Raw genomic sequence first — 24,300 nt, 5'->3', positions numbered from 1 at the left:
AGGCACTCTCCTCAGTCTTAAGGTTCCCCCATTACCTCTATTAAATCATCTGCCCCAATCTACTCCTTTCTTTTATCGTTTATCTGTCTTCTATTCCCTGTGCTCTCCTCTGTTTTGATCTGATGTAAGCGACACGCGGCTGAGGTGGCCGGTAGCTGGTACTTAGTCTAAGTGCAGTCTGGATCTCCCTACAGTAGGGCCCCTGCATGTAAAGCAGGCAGCATGAGGAAGGCCTCCGGTTTGCCGACGTATCAATAAAGGATCCTAGGCTGCCGCTGTCAGCTGCGAGGGAGTGAGACCTGCTCTTGTTATCCTTGATGAATTGCCTTGCGTCTCTAATAAGTAGAGGAAAAGAAGCCAGAGTGCAAACTCTGGAGCAGGGCTGTCGAGCCAGCGGCCCATGGAGACGCTGTCTGTCAACAGCGTTCCGACTTATTATCAGCAAGGCACTATGAAGGAATTAAAACCATAGTTAGAATTCATTCATTGTGCGTTTTGTGTATAAAGTAATACCATAAATTCATGGATAATCATCGGTATTTAGAAACTTTAATTATGTTTTGTATGAACAGGCTGTGAGATCTGCTGTGTTAATTGACTGATCAATTAACAAGCTTTTGGTATTGGTTTTTCAGGAACAGCTAATGATCATGGGATATTTGGGTTGCTTTCCCCTGTGTAAATAAATGGTTAAAGAGCAAAAATTGATGAATAAACCTGTGAAGGCAGACATGAATAAAGACTTTCACAGTGTTGTTTGGTGGCACTGAAGGTGAGTCCGGCCTGGTCTTAGTTCAGGTCCTGTTCTCTCTGTAGACCAGCCTGGTCTTACTTCAGGTCCTGTTCTCTCGGTAGACCGGCCTGGTCTTAGTTCAGGTCCTGTTCTCTCTGTAGACCGGCCTGGTCTTAGTTCAGGTCCTGTTCTTTCTATAGACCGGCCTGTTCTTGGTTCAGGTCCTGTTCTCTCTGTAGACCGGCCTCCTCTCTTTAAAAATACAGTAACTGAAAGGACCAATCAGAGCCAGGGGGCGGGAGATTCCTTTCATAACGGACAAGAATGCAGCAGTCCGCAGGATCTCAACACAAAGGCAGCGCTCAAGGAGAGCGTAGCCATCAACGGGCCAATCAAACCGGTTTGATCAAAGATAGAATGACTAAGGACGTTGAAAGTTGAACAAAATCTGCATTTCTATCAGAGGAGAATATCTTTTTGCTTTGTTTCCAACCAGATTCAGCGTGAGCAAAGTCAATTTCTGCCCTGTTTGTTGGCGAATCTGGTGGTCTCACGGGGCCACTAAAGTGGTAGAGCGGTACAGCGGTTCGGGCGAAAAGGTCAGGTGGATATCGGGAAGGGCTGCTATAACAATCTGGAACACCATTTTGATCCCCCAACCTCTGCAACATTAGCAGTTATTATCTGTGAATGCCTGTGCACACCAACACAATATACACAGGATACAGAAACACATCTCTGCTCTGCACTCAAAGGTCATGTGTCTGTACTTTGTGGGTATGAACAACGATGTGTGTTGGCAGTACACGCGGTGGTGCGATGGTTGGTTTGGCACTAGGGCAGCAGGCCCTAGTTCTGTGTGCAGTGGGGTTCCGTGTTCAGTGGGGGTCCGTGTGCAGTGGGGGTCTGTGTGCAGTGGGGTTTTGTGTGCAGTGGGGTTTTGTGTGCAGTGGGGGTCCGTGTGCAGTGGGGGTCTGTGTGCAGTGGGGGTCTGTGTGCAGTGGGGGTCTGTGTGCAGTAGGGGTCTGTGTGCATCAGCTACCTGCACGTCTGTGCGGTCGGCGATCCACTTGGCCAGCTGCTCCGAAGCAAAGCCGATCCTCTGGAGATCGAAGGTGTCTGCGCGCTTGGGCTTCCCTTTGGCCGGGAAGTGCATGAAGGTGGGAGCGCTGTTCATGTTGAGCTTGGGGAGAGAGGGAGAGGGGGAGAGAGAGCTATTAGTTATTAAAAATTATTATTTAAAATGCAGAGATCCTGAAGCCATTGAAGGCATAGAATACCAAACAAAAGCTAAGTGATGTACTTCATGTCATGGTATAGCTCCATGTAGCCAACTGAAGTCCCTCGGTGGCCACATTCATGGCCAGCTGCTAATGCAGTTTGAAGAAACAGATGGAGAGATGGAGAGAAGAGGATGCAGAGCGGGGAATAGAGACACACTGGGACCAGAGATCAGGAGAAGGGAGAAGTAGGAATAGATGGAGGGAACGAGGAAGAAACTGTGTTAGTTTCACAGTAGTTAACATGAGGCCGCCTTCTTATCAGTGTGGATAATCCATTCTGCTCTCTCTCCTTGGTGGTACATGAAGGTGGAAGCAGCATTGGTTTCTACTGGGCACGGGGGGCTCGGTCCTGCGGGCCGGACAGACACTATGTGGATGGGGTGAGCGGGGGGGATGTTGGTCCGTCGTTAAGACAGATCTAAAGCTTTTTCCTGGCCTCCACACACGGTCAGTAATGCTGTACATGGGCCTGCGTAGTGTTTAATGATGTGTGCGTGGTTTGAGTGTGTAATTGTGTGTTAGTATGCCATTTAAGTGGGAATGAGGATTATATAATCACGAGTCACTGGATGTGTGAGCCTCTTCAGTGTTGGGTATTAATCACTAAAGTATCTTTAAGGTGAGGAGAAGAGGGGAGGAGGGGAGAGGCAAGGCTACAAGCAAGGAGAGGAGAGAGGAGGAGACAAGATATGAGCGGAAAGAGGAGAGGGAATGGAGAGGAGATCCGTTTGGGCCGCGCTGGATGTATGCTATAACAGTTATAGCTGAGGAGAAGCCTGTGGTTATGCTAATTCTCTTAATTACAAGAAAGCAGCCACTGGCTCTACCGTGAGGGCAAAGGAGGGGAAGAGACCTCTGTTCTTACTCAGAGATGGGAGAGATAGAGAGATAGGGGGAGAGAGAGACACACAGAGCAACACAATAAAGAGATGGAACCAGAACGGGGCTGAGCCTTAGTTAGACATGGAAGTTATCACACGCATGAAGCACATCCAGTGAATATCAAGCAGTTGATAATGGAAGAATGGGAAAATACCTTATGAAACCAAAGGGGGGGGGTATGGAGGATAAGGAACCCAATAAATCGAGGAAACAGGCTGAGCAGAAGAGAGAGTGACAGCAGCAAGGGGAGGGAGAGGGAGAGGGAGAGAGAGAGAGATAGAGAGAGAGAAGAAGGGAGGGAGAGAGAGAGACGAGGGGAGGGAGAGAGAAAGAGGAAGAGAAAGAGAAAGAGAAAGAGAGAGAGAGACGAGGGGAGGGAGAAAGCAAGATTGAGAGAGATAGAGAGGGTGAGAGAGAGGGGAAGATAGATAGAGAGAGAGAGAGAGAGAGAGAGAGAGAGAGAGAGAGAGAGAGAGAGAGAGAGAGAGAGAGAGAGAGAGAGAGAGAGAAAGAAAGAAGGACTAGGGGAGAGGGAGAGAGAGAGGGAGGAGGGGATGGTTTGGTTGCACGCCCGCTGTCTCCCAACACCAAAGCCTCATTAGGTTGTGATTCCACGCTCTGTCACCGCAAGACAATTCTGTTGTGATTGTCGGCCCCTAGGGGCCTGCGTTGCCATGGTGACCGCTGATTATGTATACCATGGTGTAGGAGTTTCACAAGTATTTGTGTGTCAGACTGTGTGCATATGCCCCTGTTTGTATTTGTATGCACAGGCAGATTATACCTTGTGTATTTGTATGGTGTAAATAAAACAACAAATGAAATAAATGTAAAAATACAAAAGAACAACGAAATTAAGAAAGGGGATGCAGGAATAATCTCAACAACATCTTACCACAGAAAAAAAACTCAAATCTTTTTCCCCCTAAAAACAATACGAGTGGAAATGAGCCCACTGTCTCTGCTGGAATTCAAACGCTATGAGTTATTTTTTTGGCTGAGAGTTCTAGGAAGGGGGGTTGGGGGGGTGTTATCCCTATGGTTACGACCCGCGCCGACTTTATTGTACTTTTCTAGATCCGTTGTTGTGTAGGAACGTTATAATCGCCGTATATGAAATGTGTCACACACCGTGGCGGTATACTACGTGTCCGAAAAGCTTAACCCTCTCTTAGACATGGGATCCAAATACAGTACCATTTCAGTGCCATAATACAGCAGTATGCACGCAGGCACATTTCAGTACTGTTAATACACAGTATGCGTGCAGGCACATTTCAGTACCGTACACGGAGGCTTTGATGAATGCATTTAGCAACATGTTTCAGTCATTGGGATCTAAAGAGGAAAAAATAAAGAGTCTATTGGAACAGAAACTGGTGCTTGCCAGTTCCACCTATCCAGATTATAGAAAAAATAAATGGAAGATTCCCATTCCTTTCCATTGTGTGTTGCCAGTGATCGGCAATCAGCAGATCATGGTTTAGGGGATCGATAATCGGTGATCGGCCCCGAAAATGCTGATCGGAGCATCTCTAATTTTCATAATGATAGAATATGATGTAGAATATAAAGCACGCCCATTCAGAGGAGGTACACTGGGGGATCCTTCAACCAGAGGAACGCCTTCCAGCTGTCAGTGGACAGCAGAGGTAGAGCTCCATACTCTCTAAGACCCTCAATGATCAGACAACAGGCTCAAAGTGGAAAAATACAAAATGTTATCCTTTAACCCTCTATCAGACATTGGCCAGGCATTAACCTCGCAGTCATGAACTTCACAATCCGTTGTCCAAGAGATCCACATTCCTGGTCCAACACGTGACTATGAAGGGGTTGAGGTGGTCCTGTGTACGTGTGTCAGGTGTGTGGGCTTGAGGCTGTATCTCTAACCAGACGGACAGAGGGGATACCTGCTGGAACACGTCTGCTCCTTCGTCGTAGTCCACCACAGTGAAGAAGAGCTTGTTGGAGAACGCAGAGGAGTAACGCCAGGAGTTAGCCAGCACCTGGTACTCCTCATTGGCCTGCCTAGAGAGAGAGAGAGGGAGAGAGAGATTGAGAGAGATTGAGAGAGAGACATAGGGCCCTATCTTGCACCCAGCGCAATTTACTTTCTACACTGACGCATGTATCGTTGCTAGTTTGCACTCGGCGTAAAGCTGAATTTTCCCCGCAGCAAACCCGTGCCACCACACCAAAGAAGGGTCATGTTCCGGCGCAAATTATACATGATGCTATTTTACTGATCAAAAAAGCAATTGCCACTGACCGGCAAATACCTGGTCGAAGTGCACCAGCGGATTGGTGTTGCTTACACACCAGTAGGCTATGCACAGAACAAACATGCAAACGAAAATTTTAGTATTCTGATGATGATGATGTGGAATGTGGAAAAGGATTTTTTCCATAGGGGCTGCATGAATTAACACTTTAGTAGGCTATGCCATGCGTTCAAATAATAGTAATAACAATAATAAACTCGAGCAAAGTAGGCTATATCCCAGCCTTCCAAATCAAAATCTTGTTTTAGGGTAAATTATAATGTTGGTTAAATTATTTGGGAAAGAACAGCTGATACAGCGGTAAGAAGTTGTACTTTTAAAACAATGCATCTGCAAACACCGTACAGCAAACAAATATATTTTTGACATAGACATCATGTACAATCCCATAACTTTTCAGATTGACGAGTATTTGATAGTGAGAAAACAGTTTAACTGTGTTTAAAAGAATGAATGAATGCAAATTGATTCCTCGCACAGGTTTATCCTTCTCTCTTCACTAGAGATCAATGGATTGATAGGTAGAGATAGAGACTCATTGTGCTGATTGAAAGGCATGCTCAGATGTTCCAGGAAACAGCCTACATTGTGCATGTAGGTGGGATTTTCAGTTTTTTTGTAAATAATCTTAGCAGCCAACAAACCCATGTTTTCCTTTGATCCTAAATCAAATGGCATGTCAAGATTCTTGAGAAATGTTTCTCATCTCTGCACATACTTCAAAACATGGCGTCACAAACGCAGACACCTGGGACATCTGGATATTGTGTTATCATTGTGCATTGTCAGTCAGGCATCAAAGAGCAGCGAGACGGAATACAAATCAGCCAGAAATAACAATCCAGATAAATAAATATCCCCTCGCCGTGTTTCACAGCCCGCTGCTGGCAGCAGGGAGCATCTCACAGCACACTGACAAGGGTGTGTCCTGCAGACGGGGGTAGGGAGACAGAGACAACCACCACAGACCACCACCACCAACACCACCACAGACGACCAACACAGACCACCGAACACTACCACAGACCACCACAACAGACCACCACCACAGACAACAGACAACCACCACCACCACCAGCACAGACAACCACCACCACCACCAGCACAGACAACCACCACCACTATAGACCACCACCACCACCACCAACACCACAGACCACCACCACCACCAAAGACCACCACAGACACCACCACCACAGACAACCACAGACCACCACAACAGACCACCACCACAGACCACAGACAACCACCACCACCACCAGCACAGACAACCACCACCACCACCACTATAGACCACCACCAACAACACCACAGACCGCCACCACCAACACCTCATACCTCATTTGAGGGTAGTTTGTGACAGCCATCCGTCAGCTTTAGTGAATGAATGCTCTGTGAGAATATCTGTTTCTACCCCTGTACAGTTTACAGTTTAGACCTTTAATATAACAAGGTCAACTCCGCCCTGTATTAGTTCAGAGAATCCATCTTGCCTGTCAATCACAGGTTCATGGAATTCAACACTTCTCAAAGCTGAGAAACGTAGCGGGGGGAGTTTACATTATTCTCTGCTCTCTTGAATCTAACCGCTTTAATATCTCATTATAACAATTATAAAAATATTTATATATAATATTATAAGATCAAGTAATAAATTATACATTATTACCTTACACCACTTAGATATTTAAAGATCCCATTATAAATTATGCCTTACTTTGGAGACAGGCCACATAATGAGGATAGGGGAGAGACAGTGGGATGAGGTATAGAGACCAGTGGAGAGACGTTAACAGAAGATAAGAGTAAGAGTAAGTAATAAGAGTGTATTTCTGAACGATGACGATGACGGGCAACAGCGAAAAATTAACCTTATTGCTCTCCTCTCCTTGTTTTATGGACATGTGTGTTTCTCCTCTTAACTGCCCTTTAACTCACCCAGCCTGCCTGCCCTTCATCTCAACCATGAAAGAAGGAAGCAATCATCACAGCCTGCTGCCTGATAGATAATACTATGTCTGGTACAGTCCCCATCTCTCCCTCCCTCCCCATCTCATACTCTGTCCCTCCGTCTCCCTCAGTCTCTCCCTCTCCCTTCCAGACTCTCAGTTCCTCTCTTGATCCCTCTCTGTCTCCTTTTCTCTCCCAGTCTCAACCTCTCTCATTTCAACATTTTCAATTTGAATGTGATCAATGCTCCTTGGCTCACAGGCTCTCTGTCTGAACCTCCCTTCAGTCGCTCTCTCTCTCTGTTTATCTCTGGCTCACACTGCGTCCTTCACGAAGTGTCTGGGGTCGGCCCCCCTCTAGTATTTGTTCTACTTGTGGGGGTGAGACCCTTCTGTGGTAAACCTTGTTTCCGCAGCGCCGGCCCCTTGGAGGGGTCTCAGTGGGGTGTCTGTCAGGGCCTTGGGTATGTTTTTTACACCGGGGCCAGGGGGCTCTGCAGAGAGATTAACACCCCATCAACGGCTCTCCAACCATTGGAGCAGGTCTGGGTTCAAGCCCTCCACTCTGAAGGGCTATTCTGATACTTTGAAGAGGGAATTTCTCCCACCTTAGAAATATTATCCATCGGCAGTTTGTACACTGTTCATCTGTTACACAAAGTAGCAAATTATTCTTATCCTTGAACAGCATTCTGCTTTGGCATTTTCTATTCATCTACAGTAGACTCAGACCAGTGTTGTTCCTTTACAGGTGTGAGAATGAAGATGCTCTGGACTAGCTCTGTAGCCACTTTATGCCTTTCAAAGATTGTGCATAATATTAAGTATGTTCCCAGTAGCTGCCTCATCCAATATATTTTTCATGGCAGTATTCTAAATCACGTCATTTGAATCTTTATCCGCGCATGGGTTGTATCTTAGTTTTTCTGGACAGATTTGAGTGGAATTGAGATTGACAACAACAAACAAAAAATGATGTTCTGTGTGACTACTTGCATATCGATTGTAAGTGGGGAGTTGTGTGTGTGTATGTGTGTGTGTGTGTGTGTGTGTGTGTGTGTGTGATGTGTGTATTATTCTGTCCTACATGTATTGTTTTATCAGATTTATTGATAGAAATGACTTTCCCAAAGATTAGTAAAGTATTGTCAATCAGTCTGGAGTAATGGAGTTACCAAGACAACCATCCTACATAGACCTTTTAACCATCTCAGTGTCTCTGGCCACGCACAGTTACAGCAAACTAGAACCTTTCCTAATTATTAACAGAACACCTGTGAAACCATGAGAACTGCAGGGGAGACGACTTGTTTACTAAAGCCTTCCATGTCCCTCTTTTGGGAGCAGGATCGTAAAGAGAGTTCTCAAAATGCGAGTGGTGTCCGCCCACTTTCAGAGGTGGTGTACACTAACCCTCAACCAATATAAAGCATGCGCGTGTCATATGCTAACAACTCTGAAGCCCCCAATACGCTTAGCTATACAGGATTCATAGCCCTCAAAATCCTCCTGTTAACCAGGAGGATTCCTAGCCCTTGAAATCCTCCTGTTAACCAGGTGGAACCCTAGCCCTTGAAATCCTCCTGTTAAACAGGATTCCCAGCCTTATCCAGAGCGATGTAAGCTGGTCCGGTGCGCTTGCTGCATTTCCCTCCTTCTTGGAGATGTTCAAACCATTGATGTGGTGCATGGCCATATGTGTGGGTGCATAATAACCAGAGATATCTTGTAAGCACCCCCGTCTGAACAGGCGGAAAGAAATGGTGTCAAATCCAGATACCCAAGATGTGTGAACAGAGCCAAGCGTCTGTTTGATATGGTTTATAGGATTCACATTTATAGTCTTTACAAAAAACAATGTGTTGTTTTAAACTGCAAAAATATCTGAAATGATGCCTGCGTGTGTGTGTTTGTGTGTGTGTTTATTATTATTATATGCGGTTCTCTACTCGTCCTCTGCCAGTGGTTGAGTGTAATGGCTGTAAAAGCAAGTGGTCACCGTTAACATGTTAACTTGAGTTATTCTGCCCCACAGGGTGTTAAAACAGCCCATCAAATGCACCCATAAACTCCTGTGCAACTGAGGGAGTGTGTGTGTTTCACGTACGCACGTGTGTGTCCGGGTGTAATTGTCTTTTTGTGTTTCCGTGTTTTTGTGTATTTTGCTGTGTCCTTGTGTGCATAAATGTATGTCGGCCTTCCAGTGTGCTTGGGTGGGTGCGTATGTGCGTGTGTCTGTGCTTGTATGCATTAAAAGAATGCTTGGTAAGATAAAAGTGATCTTTATTCAACCTCACACAGAGGCACTATTGACACAGTAGGCTTTAAAGTTCCCACCAAGAAGCAGTATAAAACTATATACCAAATTTAAAGAGGACGACATTTTTATGGAGCTACGGATGTGCCAACTGAAATCAGGTTCCGAACACCAGACATAAACTCGTAGTCTTATGCGCATCAGCTATTCCTGGTAAAAAAACACAGGGTGATGAAAGAGAGAGTTAGGGAAGCAGAGAGTTAGAGGTGGTGAGAGAGTCAGGGAAGGAGAGAGGTAGGGACGAGAGAGAGTCAGGGAATGAGAGAGGTAGGGACGAGAGAGAGTCAGGGAAGGAGAGAGGTAGAAATGACGAGAGAGAGAGTCAGGAAAGGAGAGAGGTAGGGATGACGAGAGAGTCAGGGAAGGAGAGAGGTAGGGGCGACGAGAGAGTCAGGGAAGGATGGAGAGGCAGGGACAAGAGAGTCAGGGAAGGAGAGAGGTAGAAGCAATGAGAGAGAGTCAGAACGAGAGAGGTATAGACGACGAGAGAGCCAGGGAATCAAGAGAGGTATAGACAACGAGAGAGAGTCAGGGAACGAGAGAGGTAGAGGTGACGAGAGAGAGTCAGGGAAGGAGGTGAGGTAGGGACGAGAGACAAAGAGAGTCAGGGGACGAGAGAGAGGTAGGGCAGAAGAGAGTCAGTGAACGAGAGAGAGAGAGACAGAGAGAGAGAGAGGTAGGGATGGAGAGAGTGTCAGTGAACGAGAGAGCTAGAGACAGAGAGAGAGAGTCAGGGAACGAGAGAGGTACAGAAGACGAGAGAGCCAGGGAACGAGAGAGGTATAGACAACGAGACAGAGAAAGTAAGGGAAGGAGAGAGGTAGAGACAAAGAGGTAGGGATGGAGAGAGAGAGCCAGAGAACGAGAGAGAGCTAGATACAGAGAGAGAGAAGTAGGGACGGAGAGAGAGATTCAGGGAACGAGAGAGAGGTAGAGGCAGAGAGAGAGAGTCGTAGGGACGAGATAGAGAGAGATATGGACAGAGAGAGAGAGTCAGTGAACGAGAGAGAGTGGTAGGGACGAGAGAGAGTCAGGGAATGTGAGAGAGGTAGAGACAGAGTGAGAGAGATGAAGTGATGGAGCGGGTAGGGGCGAGGTGATTAGTTGCCTAGCTCATTGCATGATCTCTTAAAGGAGCATTTCACCGATGGAGGCATGAATATGTATTGAAATTGGGTCCTATGTGTAATCGAATAATAAAATAAAATTCTAATTTGGTGCCGTCTTGACCGAGAAAAGGCAGAAAGTGACCGCTTTTTGGCGCTTTTGGATTGAAGACAACAACTTCCACCATGCACCACGATGCACAGCTTCGTTGGCCACTCCCGCTGATCTAGATCTCCGCCTATCGGACACCTCACTGTTCCATCTACCAAGCTGATACCGCAAGACTGCTTGAAAATCATTTCACACAACATTTCTAGTGAAGAGTATTAGTTGGTGAACTCAGTGAATTAGTCCTTGTTTGTATTTCTTTCGAAATGGTGCCATCTTCTTTGTCAGATCCTGTACCTTCCGCCATTGTACTTCAGTTTTATCAACAGCCTCTGTTAGCCTAGCTTCAGATGCTGTGGATGTTAGTTTCTGCTGGTGAAGTCCCACCCACTGGCACTGCTCTAATAGGTCTGTAGCGTCAGTGGGTCCCACCCCCTATAGGGGGGTGGGACCCACTGACGTTACAATCCTCCCCTCTTATGGCCGGTAAAGACTACACGGTTCTCAGAAATTCCTCCACGATTTAACATGTCACACTATACGATCACAGAACCAGGAAATCGGGCCTTGTCTCGTCGTAAGACTGGCCACACTACAAGATTCGAGGGTGCGATGCTCTCTTCTTTGTATCATTCAAGTTTGCAAGATATTTTGAAAATCTAGGATTTAGAACCAACATAAATGCTTTTTACATTTTTGTCATAAAGGTTCCAGTAGTTTTTATATCTGCTCAATGCGGCAATTCCTCACAGTAGTTGTGTTGCGCGTGACATGAACTATACAAAGTAGAGGCAGCAACAACGTAGCCTAGCAACAAAGTGTCAACACTGGATCCAGAGTACCTAGCTATAGGCATTATGCTGGCGGTCCTTTGCACAGAGACGGTTTATGATAGGTTATGATAGCTATTAGCACGTCAACAGCTGATGGCTCCAAACTTACCAGGTAGGTCAAGGGTGTCGGCTATTTCTCGCCAGGCTGTATCCCTTTTCACCCTATCGTGAAAGTCCTTCGAGGACACGTCGAAAATGCAGTGACGTTGCTGCCACATTTCCACTCCATTTTCTATAGTTTTCTTTATTAGCATTCTTCTTGTTATTGATCGCATTCATTTTTGCAGTAGATACTCCTACTCAGTGTAGTGCAGTGAAGTCAGTTGGTAAACACTGCGCGTGAGCTCCAGCTGTTCGCGGGCTTCCCTCACCTAACTGGGGGCGTGGTTCCCTCATGTCAACAATGTATACGTCATGCGAATCCCCAAAAAATTCGGCCATGCCAAACTTTTCGTCGTGGGGTTTTCGAACGTCGCTGACGAAAACATCGCAGATCACAAGCATGTCACATTACAAGACCTCGTCTCGTCGCCGACCTGTCAAAATCATGTACGATTCGCAAATTTGTCTGCGACGAAAGAATCGGGGCAAAATCGGGCTGAAATCTTGTAGTCTGAACGGGCCATTACACTTCCTATTTACTTCTACGCAAAAATCGTCATATTGCGTCATCTTAAACAGGAAGTGATGGAATAAGGTAATGATGCACGACCATTCAAAAAATTCGAGTGGGTTTCTAACGATACAACGCTTAATGGAAATGGGTGAAGTTTCCCTTTAACACCAGCTCCCAACTCAGCATTTAACAAGCTCCCATCATTTGGGGTCCTTCTCGCTCTCTCAATCTTCCCAATCGGGAAGATCGGGTCTGTCTCTCACTCCCGATCAGCCTGTCTACCTCTCTCTCTGCCACCCTCTCCATCTCTCCCCCTCTCTCTCCTCCGCTACAAGTGTTGACATTATTAAGTAATGTGCGCGCTGCATCTGATTCAAACAAGCAGTCCATTTTGGGGGGGGGGTCTGGAAAGGCTCTTAAGATAGATAGATAGATAATGAGATGAATATGTAAAGGGGGTAGGAGTGTGTGTGTGTTTTAAATGGTGAGAAGGAGCTCCAGTTATGCCCGTATTAACGCATGGCAGGAGAGATAAAAATAGTTTATGTGCATGTTCTCAAGGGAGCCATTCTGTTGAGCAGTTTGGTGTTAGTGAGTGTGTGCATGCATGGACACGTGTGTGTGTATCTGCATGTGTCACAGTGTTCCTGCTGAATTTTCCTTAATCAAATGCCAGCCTCTATGCACAAGTGGCAACGAAGACAAAAATAAATTAGGAAAAATAAATATAGGTTTTTATACTTTACAAGAGTCAGTAGGATGAGCTTTGAGTGACCATGACTTGTATCATTCTCCTATTGTTTATTGTTTACAAAAAACTTAGAATACATACGTACATATATATATATATTGTAGCGGGCCAGTGGGTGTGGGGTTTCCACGCTACCAAGTCGGATGGATAAAATGACAACACACAGAGAGTAGCAGAATGGTTTATTTACCGAGTGAACCGAACCAGGGTGGGAAAAGGGTCGTCCACCTCCTTTATGCTCCAGTTCAATGTCCGTCCAACACCTTCCACCTGTCTCTCTCTCTCAGGGCGTAGCACGCTGCCAGGCGATCACACAGATCCTGCCGGTCCTTTGCTAGCGTAAGCTTCTCTAGCCTTCCTTCCCCTACACGACTGTTTGCTCGCCCTCTTAAGCCCAAGCACCCCTGCTTAACGATCCCCAGAATAACCTACCACTCCCCGCACTCCTCCATGGCGTCTGCAACAATATATATATATATATTGCAAAATTCTTTTGCATGTGTACACTAAAGTCACAAATGTGTAACAGTAAATTTGAAATCATAAATATTTTTTCTGCCATTGTAAACACAAAATAGGGTCTACAAGTTCACAAGTCCTTTGTTACAGGTGCACAAATCCTATCCTGTGCATCACAAATTCAAAGAGTCATGCACTTGAGACATTTGCTACAATCATTGCAGCGCAGTTGGTGCAAAACACATTTGCACACCCGAGTTTCATAATCTGAGAACATGCACAAAATCTGTGCATTCATAAACCCAAATGTGAACGAATGCATCCGAAGTTGCACATCTGTGAAATATTTCCTCACAAATAAAATCATATAGATCGCTATGTTCTTTGAGCATTTTAATGAGCGAGCACAAGTCCATTAATACAACTGCTAGAATCTGCTGCTACGAGTGTCAGCTGTTTTCTTGCAGATACTTTTGCAACACGTCTAGGTGGTACAAGTGTAGCCAAGTGATTTGTATCTGTAGACACAGAGCTTCAGTGGACGGGACAAAATTGCAGCATAAACCAATGAAAGTCGCTGGCAGGGTGTGCATTTTTCAAACTACACTGGGACCCATCCAAGCATTTACTCTTCCTTTTTGGAGTCTTGACAGAAGAGAAGAGGGCATCCTACACGACGGAGGTGGGTATCTTACATTATGTTAAATGAAATTACTTAGTTCAACTGAATTCCCCGAAATTATAAAAAAATAGTTTGGATCCTATATTCAACATTCGTTCATTCATTCAACTCGTTGATGACCTAAATTTTGAAAAACAAGTTCAGCCTTGGATGAACGTGGTGAAATCTAAACGTGCATGCACTGGATGCATGCATTGGATGCATCCGCGCTTCCAAACTCCTTCCTACTTACTCCTCCTAAGTAATTTCATTAACATAATGTAAGATACCCACCTCCGTCGTGTAGGATGCCCTCTTCTCTTCTGTCAAGACTCCAGAAAAGAAGAGAATATGCTTGGATGGTTCCCAGTGTAGCTTAAAAAATGCACCCCCTGCCGGCAACTTTCATTAGTTTATGCTGCAATTTTGTCACGCGGACGTGTTGCATGGACGTGTTGCAAAAGTATCTGCGAGAAAAACAACATGGTGCATGACTCTTTGAAGTTGGGGTGCACAAATCCTATCCTGTGCATCACAATTTCAAAGAGTCATGCACAAAGTCTTGTAACAAAGGACTTGTATCCCCTATTTTGTGTTTAAAATGATAGAAAAAATATTTACGACTTCAAATTTACTGTTACACATTTGTAACTTTAGTGTACAGATGCAAAATAAATATATACGACTTCAGATTTACTGCTAAACCTTTGTGAATTTAGTGTACGCATGCTAAGGACTTTTGCTACAATAATACCTTCATATTGATGCTGCTCTAAAACAGTTACTACTAGAGTCCTGTCCATGGTGCTAATGCTGCTCTAAAACAGTTTATACTAGAGACCTGTCCATGGTTCTAATGCTGCTAGCTCTAAAACAGATACTACTAGAGACCTGTCCATGGTTCTAATGCTGCTCTAAAACAGTTACTACTAGGGACCTGTCCATGGTTCTGGTATGCTGCTCTAAAACAGTTATGGACATATGATAGAATGGACATCGGATTCCAAAATGGCACCGATTCATTCCTATGTAAACTGCTCAATGGCGCAGGGTCACATGAAGGAGCGATATGCTTCCGCATCACGGGAGCCTAGCCACGCCCTAGTTCATGACGTATCGGATGCAGAAATATTCTTGTTTTTTAGCATTGTAGCATCATAAGCGAGAGGTCTGAGCGATCGCAGTCACATTGTTTACCGACCATGGAAGTATAAGTTAACTTCATAAATATGAAAGATTGCTCCATATAACATATAATACCAACAAGATAGTAAATGTATGTTGGCCTAGAAAAAAATACAGTTCAATGTTATTGCTTAAGAAACAGATTCCATCCAACTATTTACGAAAAATGCTATCAATAATTTATATACAAATAAATGTTTACGTATCGATCAGTAACGAGGTTGGAGTAGCCTACCCACATAAATATTTGTAATAGGCCTACACCAACATTGTTAAGTGTCATACATAGCTAAACAAGCAAATGAAAAATTAAATACTAAAACAACTGAAATGTTTATTAGGCTATTAACAATATTATAAAAATGACACCGTAATGCACCCGTTCTTTGTCTTTGGATCTTTTGAATAAATGGATTAATAAATGGTGAATCGCAATGATCGCAAGCAGAGGAACGTGAGAGTCATTGAGCAGCAGCTGAACCAGTATAAAAATCCCTTTATGACTAAAACACTTTGTGATAAAAAGTCACCACAGTGCCTAAAAACCATCAACGTCATTAATGTTAAGTAAAAGGAAAAACCTCGGACACGAGAAGTTAACGGAGCCGTGCACTAGGCCCTCTCGAATGCCGGGCCGAAACAACATGTTTCCCTACGACTCCTTTCAACTGCCCACCCCTCCTTCTTCAGCAAAAAATAATTACATAAAACGGCTAATAAAACGCTTGAGGTGGCGTTTTGAAAAGAGAAAACTAAACTTTTTTGCGGAGACACATTCCTGTTCCCCACTTGTATTGGAGTGAACGGAGATATCTACTTCTGAGCCCCTTGAATCAAGGGACCCGTCCACAGCCCGCTTAAACAGCTGCAATACCAGGCTTGGCCGCTGAGCACTGGTGGATTGCAGAAGTATGCACTGTTCCTGAGGGTTTGTTTTTCCTAGAGACCTGCCCATGGTTCTAGAATGCTATAAAACAGTTACTACTAGAGCACTGTCCATGGTTCTAATGCTGCTCTAAAACAGTTACTACTAAAGACCTTCCATGGCTCTGGAATGCTCTCAAACTGTTAATTTCAGAGACCTCTCCATGGATCTGGAATGCTCTCAAACAGTTACTACTAGAGACCTGTCCATGGATGTGGAATGCTCTCAAACAGTTGCTATATAGACCTGTCCATGGTTCTAATGCTGCTTTAAAACAGTTACTACTAGAGACCTGTCCAGTGTCCATGGTTCTAATGCTGCTAGCTCTAAAACAGTTACTACTCAGGGGTTGACACTAAGGTTTCAAAAGCACGTGCCCATAAGGCAAGTACAGGTCATGTTCGACTTGCCCGAATGTCATGTTCACATGCCCAAATTAAAATCGGAATCGTGAACGGGCCTCATTTTGCCAGGCCCCTGAGAGTATAGAGTATATCTCCACAACTACAAGGGCTATAATATGAAATCTTGGTGCCAATAGAAAGATTGTTGTGCAAGTGAAATACTCAATGTGGATACTACTTGGTAAGAGTGAATAAAGCTGGAACACAGCGTAAGTGGAAGATTACATTTCCACCTGAAATAATGATCAGTAGGTCATTATCAGTTGGTAGCACTATCGTACTATGTGGCACAAATAGGTTGATATCTTACAATTTTGACACTTGAAACCTCTATTTAAAGAGATACTTCACTGGTGGGAATATGAAGGTTTATTAATTAAATAATTCAATGTATTATAAATGTTTTTTTTTTTTTTTTTTAATCGGTTCATCCTAGCCTGAAAAAAGGCAGAAAGAGTGTTTTCATGGTCTCTCTGGCTCAAAGTAAGAAAACTTCCAACTACCACAGTGCATTGCGCTCGCTGCCCCGCCCACCTGTCGGTTTCCCGTCCCCCTCATTCCCTCAGTACGCGAGCTCCCGCCCCAAGTGTGTTGTAGTCCTCGGCCCTTCTAGCGGGACAAGAGGTTTCTCCCGAAATCACGTCAAACGCGTCATTTGACGTCATTTCGGGAGAAAATTAGATGAGAAAAAATGGGCCAAGGGGAGACTGGTTTAGACTGATATTTATTTATATATTTATTTATATTACAATAGCGATTTTATAATGATATAACGCCGGTTCTAAATGGGTGAAGTATCCCTTTAAAGTTCAGGGCGAATATAATCGAATGACACCAAGCCAAGCACTCTCAAATATGTACATAAAAAATATATAAAAATATATATAAAAAATATATATATGGCCACTAGATTGGGCTGAAGAAGATGTGTTCTGATTTAATTCAATTCAATCAGAACACAATTCAATTTACCTTTTTCCTCAGAAACCTTCTCTTAGTCATTGATTGTAAACACCATGTTTAGTTGCAGTTTAGTACGCTATTGCTGTTTATGTGCAGTTATGAAACCCGAAACCGTGTTCATGCATATGACTTTACATGAGTCTTTTGACTTTCCTTGGTAATTTGCCTCAATCCAAAGTACTTCTAAACTGCACTCCTCCGTCACTACTCTGTTTTCCTTCTCTACCTAAACCGGTCGCGGAGGTGTTGCACTTGAGATGCTAGCTGTGCTGGCTAACCTTCAGCTTACACGTCAAATAGGTCAATGAGACTAGTGCCGAATCACTGCCAGAGACCGCACTGCGAGTGAGTGACAGAAGGCAGGGCTATGTTGGCGCTGTAGCGATGTGTGTCTTTTAACTCGCTGTCCGAGAGAAAAAAAGGTAGCGCGCTGACAAATGTATCTATTTTGTGTGATTTGGCGGAAAAAAGTTTTTAGAAACACTGGAGACCTGTCCATGGTTCTGGAATGGTCTAAAACAGTTGATACTAGAGACCTGTCCATGGTTCGAATGCTGCTCTAAAACAGTTACTGCTAGATACCTGTCCATGGTTCTGGAATGGTCTAAAACAGTTACTACTAGAGGCCTGTCCATGGTTCTGGAATGTTCTAAAACAGTTACTACTAGAGACCTTTCCATGGTTCTGGAATGGTCAAAAAAAGTTACTACTAGAGACCTGTCCATGGTTCTGGAATGGTTTCAAACAGTTAAGGGACGGCCACACCAACCGCGTTACTTGCGTTAGGGGCGTTGAAAATCGTCATTTTTGCATAGGGAACCATTGGTCTAGGCGTGTTAAGGTACGGCCACACCAACCGCGTTGCTCGCGTTAGGGGCGTTGAAAATCGGCATTTTTGCATAGGGAACCATTGGTCTAGGCACGGTACACGCGTTGAAGCGTTGAAGCGTTGCGTTGGGGGCGTTAGGCGCGGCAGTTGCACGTAAACGCAGTAACGCGCCCAACGCACCAACGCCCGTAGTTCAGAAAATTGAACTTTCAACGCTCCAACGCGTGACGCTTAGCCGCGGTAGCCAATCAGTGTGGAGCTTGACCCGACGTCACTGGCAGAGAGTAGTGAGCTTGCACAGAAGCATACGGCCGACATCTTTCTTTATTCTGGGTGGAAATAGTAACATAGTTACGCCATTAAATGCGTTTATGGAAACATTTCTAGTGAGAAATGTGCATTTTACTTTCATAATGTTCGCTCGGTGAATGTGAAGAATGTTTGGTTTGATAGTTATGATGAAGAGGGAACGCTCCGTTCACTTGCATGGACAGAGTCTCTGGTTGCTAAGCAACCTCAACGTCTTGGGGGACTATATCTCTGCTGATCAACACTGCGAATGCTGGAAACACACCATGTGAAGTTATTTAACCCGATTATTGTTATTTATATCCGAGATTATTTAATCTAACCCGATCTAAGCTCTATCATGCACCCAAACACGGCGGCGTTTGGGTTTCCTACCTCGGACTCCAGCGCAGCCACGGCCGACATCTTTCTTTATTCTGGGGGGAAATAGTTACATAGTTACGCCATTAAATGCGTTTATGGAAACATTTTTAGCGAGAAATGTGCATTTTACTTTCATAATGTTCGCTCGGTGAATGTGAAGGATGTTTGGCTTGATAGTTATGACGAAGAGGGAACGCTCCGTTCACTTGCATGGACATGGACTCATCTAGCTGCGTTGGCGCGTTGACGCGTTGGAAGCGTTGAACCACCACACACTGATCAAGCGTCAGGTTAGGCGCGTTACTCGCGTTATCCAACGCGAGTAACGCGGTTCGTGTGGCCGCACCATTACATGCGTTGAAGCGTTGAAGCGTTGCGTTGGGGGCGTTAGACGCGGCAGTTGCACGTAATTACGCACGTAAACGCAGTAACGCGCCCAACGCACCAACGCCCGGAGTTCAGAAAATTGAACTTTCAACGCTCCAATGAGTGACGCTTAGCCGCGATAGCCAATCAGCGTGGAGCTTGACCCGACGTCACTGGCAGAGAGTAGTGAGCTTGCACAGAAGCATTCGGCCGACATCTTTCTTATTCTGGGTGGAAATAGTAACAAAGTTACGCCATTAAATGCGTTTATGGAAACATTTCTAGCGAGAAATGTGCATTTTACTTTCATAATGTTCGCTCGGTGAATGTGAAGGATGTTTGGTTTGATAGTTATGACGAAGAGGGAACGCTCCGTTCACTTGCATGGACAGAGTCTCTGGTTGCTAAGCAACCTCAACGTCTTGGCTGACTATATCTCTGCTGATCAACACTGCGAATGCTGGAAACACACCAGACACACCATGTGAAGTTATTTAACCCGATTATTGTTATTTATATCCGAGATTATTTAATCTAACCCGATCTAAACTCTATTATGCACCCAAACACGGCGGCGTTTGGGTTTCCTTCCTCGGACTCCAGCGCAGCCACGGCCGACATCTTTCTTTATTCTGGGTGGAAATAGTTACATAGTTACGCCATTAAATGCGTTTATGGAAACATTTTTAGCGAGAAATGTGCATTTTACTTTCATAATGTTCGCTCGGTGAATGTGAAGGATGTTTGGTTTGATAGTTATGACGAAGAGGGAACGCTCTGTTCACTGGCATGGACATGGACTCATCTAGCTGCGTTGGCGCGTTGACGCGTTGGAAGCGTTGAACCACCACACACTGATCAAGCGACAGGTTAGGCGCGTTACTCGCGTTATCCAACGCGAGTAACGCGGTTGGTGTGGCCGCACCATTACTGCTAAAGACCAGTCCATGGTTCTAATGCTGCTCTAAAGCAGTTACTACTAGAGACTAGGGATGGGCATTTGAAGAAATTTCCTTGATCGAGCATCGCGCATTGATCGAGCATTGATCGAGTTATCGATCAATTATCGATTAATCATTAACTTTTTCTATAGGCTATATTGAAATTCCCGTTGGTAGAAAATACAAAATGTAGCATGTTTTTATCAATGAAATCTTTGTTCCAACAATAATGTATGGGCCAACATTAATACAATACAGTTAACTTGAAGACCTACAACTGTTTAACAGTTTTAAAATAATAAATACAGGCATTATAGGTTACAGGCCTATGCGGCGCTCGTAAAGTCCGAACAAAGGTTTGGAAACGATTCAACAAGACTAAATCTGTAGCCTATTCCAATTACAATAAGTAGCCAACTTATCGGACAACAATAATCAAACAAAGGCAGTAGGCTAAAAGTGGGCATTAAACTGTATAACTGTTTTGAAAAAAAGGGGGAAAAAAGGCCGACATATAATGCCTATAGGCTGCAGCCGGCGCGCGGAAAAGGCTCGCAAGAAAAAGATGAGCCACCCATTTACAAACAATTGCATGAACTAGTCTATCTAAAAGCAATACCTTATTGAACATATATAAGCTTGAACTTGTTGCTAAAATATCACAGTTTTGGCAAAATGTAACAACTCCAAGAGGCACCAAGGCGAAAGAAAAGCGGAGCGAGAGACAACATATTAAGAAAAAAAGAGCGACTCACATACCGTGGTGACTGTCCCTACTGTCCATTGCATACAGTAACTCCAGCCTACATATTTTTGTTTAGGAATATAAGCATGTTAACATGCTCGGGGGTCAGACGCGAACGCAGCCTTGTAACTGTCAGTCCAGCAGCAGAAAACACCCGCTCTGACGGGACCGAAGTTGCGGGGATGCAGAGGTATTGTCGCGCTAACTTTGACAGCCTGGGGAACCTTCTTCCATTCACTTTCCACCAGTCGGCAGGGTGGTATTTCTCCCACATAGTGATATTCAATTAAATGCTTCAAGACTCACAGTATGCAACACAACGTCCTTTTGATCGATAACAATATAAATTGATCAACGCATTTCTTAACGATCAATTATCGAGCATCGATTAATTATGCCCATCCCTACTAGAGACCTTTCCATGGTTCTGGAATGGTCGAAAATAGGGATGGGACAGAATATTCGATTATTTGATTATTCGTTCCCGAGGGTCAAAGTAGATTTTTAACATTTGGACCGTTAACATTTTTACCCATTCAAATAAACAAGAATTAACGGACGGAACTAATGTTGGACAGGTGTCCAAGAGCATTATCCCTCTTATACCATGGTCACTTGCCATAGAAAATAAATAAAGACCATTCATTTATAGGGGGATTATTTGTTTTGTCTGTGGGGCTTAGACATAGCAATATCTACAAAACTAGTTGGGGAAATGTCCATGGTTCAGAAACAGTGGGACATCTTAGCCCCAAAGCAATTTCTCTCAGTTTTTTCAGTGCAGTGTTTTAACACAGCATTGTTCTTATTGTTGTTGTTGCTACTGTTACAAGTATTTCCATAATATCTGGGAGGGTTCACAAAATGATGAATTTATGCAGATTAATTTGCATATCTTGGAGGGTTTTATCAACTGCGCACCCTGGGAGATTTGGACCCAACGCTTGGCTGGCAAACGGATTGGATGTGAAGGAAAACAAACAGATTTGACAGCTGATGGAGCCAAATGAATGTTTGCCTTCCTACTTACTGGAATGGAATGGGAAAAATAATAACTATAACGTCGATCACCAGAATAATGATACGGCAAGAAGAATGATCCTTATGCACAAAAACATCTCCAACGGTGAGATGCCCTCCATCTGAAGCCAGGGAGGGAACGCTGGGGCAAGGTGTAGACCAGCGAGAGGCAGAGGTAGGGAACGCTGGGACCAGGTGTTGGAATGCCTGGACCAGCGAGAGGTAAAGGCAGGGAATGCTTGGACCAGGAGTCGGAACGCAAGCCTGGACCGGCGAGGGGCAGAGGGAGGCAACGCTGGGACCAGGTGTTGGAATGCCTGGACCAGTTAGGGGCAGAGGAAGGGAACGCTGGGACCAGGTGTCGGAACGCCTGGACCAGCGAGGGCCAGAGGGAGGGAACGCTGGGAACAGGTGTTGGAATGCCTGGATTAGTTAGGGGCAGAGGAAGGGAACGCTGGGACCAGGTGTCGGAAAGCCTGAACCAGTGAGGGGCAGAGGGAGGGAACGATTGAACAAGGTGTCGGAATGCCTGGACCAGCGAGGGACAGAGAGAGGGAATGATGGGACCAGGTGTCGGAAAGCCTGGACCAGCAAGGGGCAGAGGGAGGGAATGCTGGGACCAGGTGCTGGAACGCCTGGAACAGTGAGGGGCGGAAGGAGGGAATGCTTGGACCAGGTTTCGGAATGCCTGGACCAGCAAGGGGCAGAGGGAGGGAACGCTTGGACCAGATATTGGAACGCCTGGACCAGTAAGGGGCAGAGGGAGGGAACGATTGAACAAGGTGTCGGCACACCTGGACCAGCGAGAGCAGACAGAGGGAACACTGGGACCAGGTGCTGGAACGCCTGGACCAGCGAGGGCCAGAGGGAGGGAACGCTGGGACCAGATGTCGGAACGCCTGGACCAGTGAGGGGCAGAGGGAGGGAACGCTGGGACCAGTTGTCAGAACGCCTGGACCAGCGAGGGGCAGAGGGAGGGAACGCTGGGACCAGGTGTCGGAACGCCTGGACCAGCGAGGGGCAGAGGGAGGGGGAACCCTGGGACCAGGTGTCAGAGCGCCTGGACCAGCGAGGGGCAGAGGGAGGGAACCCTGGAACAAGGTGTCGAAACGCCGTGACCAGCGAGACGCAGCCAGAGGCAGAGGATACCAGGCATTACAACACCAGCCTCATGTTTCCAGTAACAGCAGAGAAGTGGCTTTAGAGTGCGGCTCCGTCTAATTAACCAATACTCATAACCGACCAGGGCGGCAAAATGTTACCCTGACCCGGTGCCCGCTGCTAGGTGTCTCTGCAGCTCACTTCAGCTCCCAAGTCCTCCAGAAGATTGATATCATTTGATGGTTGGTGTGTCTTGCCCTCGTAAATACACGTGATAATAATGTATCATCATGTCTCATATCATGATCCCTATGTCCTGTGATCAATGTTCAGGCTCCTCTCAGCCTCCATTCATAATACAATAGGAATAACTTTACAACAGGATCACTAATAGGATCCCTCAGTCTGAAGCTGCATACGTACACCAGCATGAGTACAGAGATACACCAGCATGACTCCTACCGGCATTGGGGTCATTTCTATATTTATTTATTTTCAAAAAATGCACAACACAGCTGGCAGCGTTCACTTCACACACCTGTCTGTATCTATGACACTTGGCAGATGGGGAACTAGATAGCTGTTCTTTGTTTCCTCAGTAGATGTCCCACTGACATCCCCTCCAACGACCGCGGTAACGGTGGAGCATTGAGGCCTCCTCCTCTACTTGTGGTGCTTCATGTCATGAAAAACGGCAGTATGGAGATATTGCTATCCCTGCGTTGGCTGGTTATGAGTGAGCCAGCTGTTGAATGGCTGTTGTTGGTTGCTTACTCAGCCACAGAGCGCTCCACACTTCTAATAGAGTAAACGCTCCTTAATCCAATTGGAAGTCATTGCCGAGTGTCATTTTATTTTCATAAAATAATAATAAATAAAAGTGCACTTCAAGAATGACGTCTAACAGCACCAGACAGGGCATGTTTTGTAATTAAGTATGGACCATTAAGTATTAGAACCTGAGCATATATCCTGCCCTGAAATAGCAGTAAATAGCAGTAATAAAAAAGAGCATGAGAACAGCATAAATAATGAAACACATTCAACATTTCAGTCCCACAGAGACTTTGCAAGGAACTTATGATTAGAGCCTATTAATGTTTTGGTTAGGACCAAACAACAAAGTCTTAAAGGTCCCATGACATGAAAATCTCACTTTATGAGG

The 24,300-nt window shown here is 45.1% G+C and overlaps 1 protein-coding gene across 1 annotated transcript in view; it reads right to left on the bottom strand.

Moving 5' to 3' along the window:
- LOC130377544 (tumor suppressor candidate 3-like) overlaps positions 1-24,300 on the bottom strand; it is a 150,844-nt gene that overhangs the window by 28,291 nt on the left and 98,253 nt on the right. The window contains 2 exon segments of the mRNA XM_056584704.1: positions 1,776-1,916; positions 4,812-4,929. Coding sequence (XP_056440679.1) covers positions 1,776-1,916; positions 4,812-4,929 — 259 coding nt within the window.

Source organism: Gadus chalcogrammus, chromosome 3, assembly GCF_026213295.1.
Source record: "Gadus chalcogrammus isolate NIFS_2021 chromosome 3, NIFS_Gcha_1.0, whole genome shotgun sequence".
NCBI classification, from domain to species: domain Eukaryota; kingdom Metazoa; phylum Chordata; class Actinopteri; order Gadiformes; family Gadidae; genus Gadus; species Gadus chalcogrammus.
This window is presented reverse-complemented; position numbering and strand designations above follow the sequence as displayed.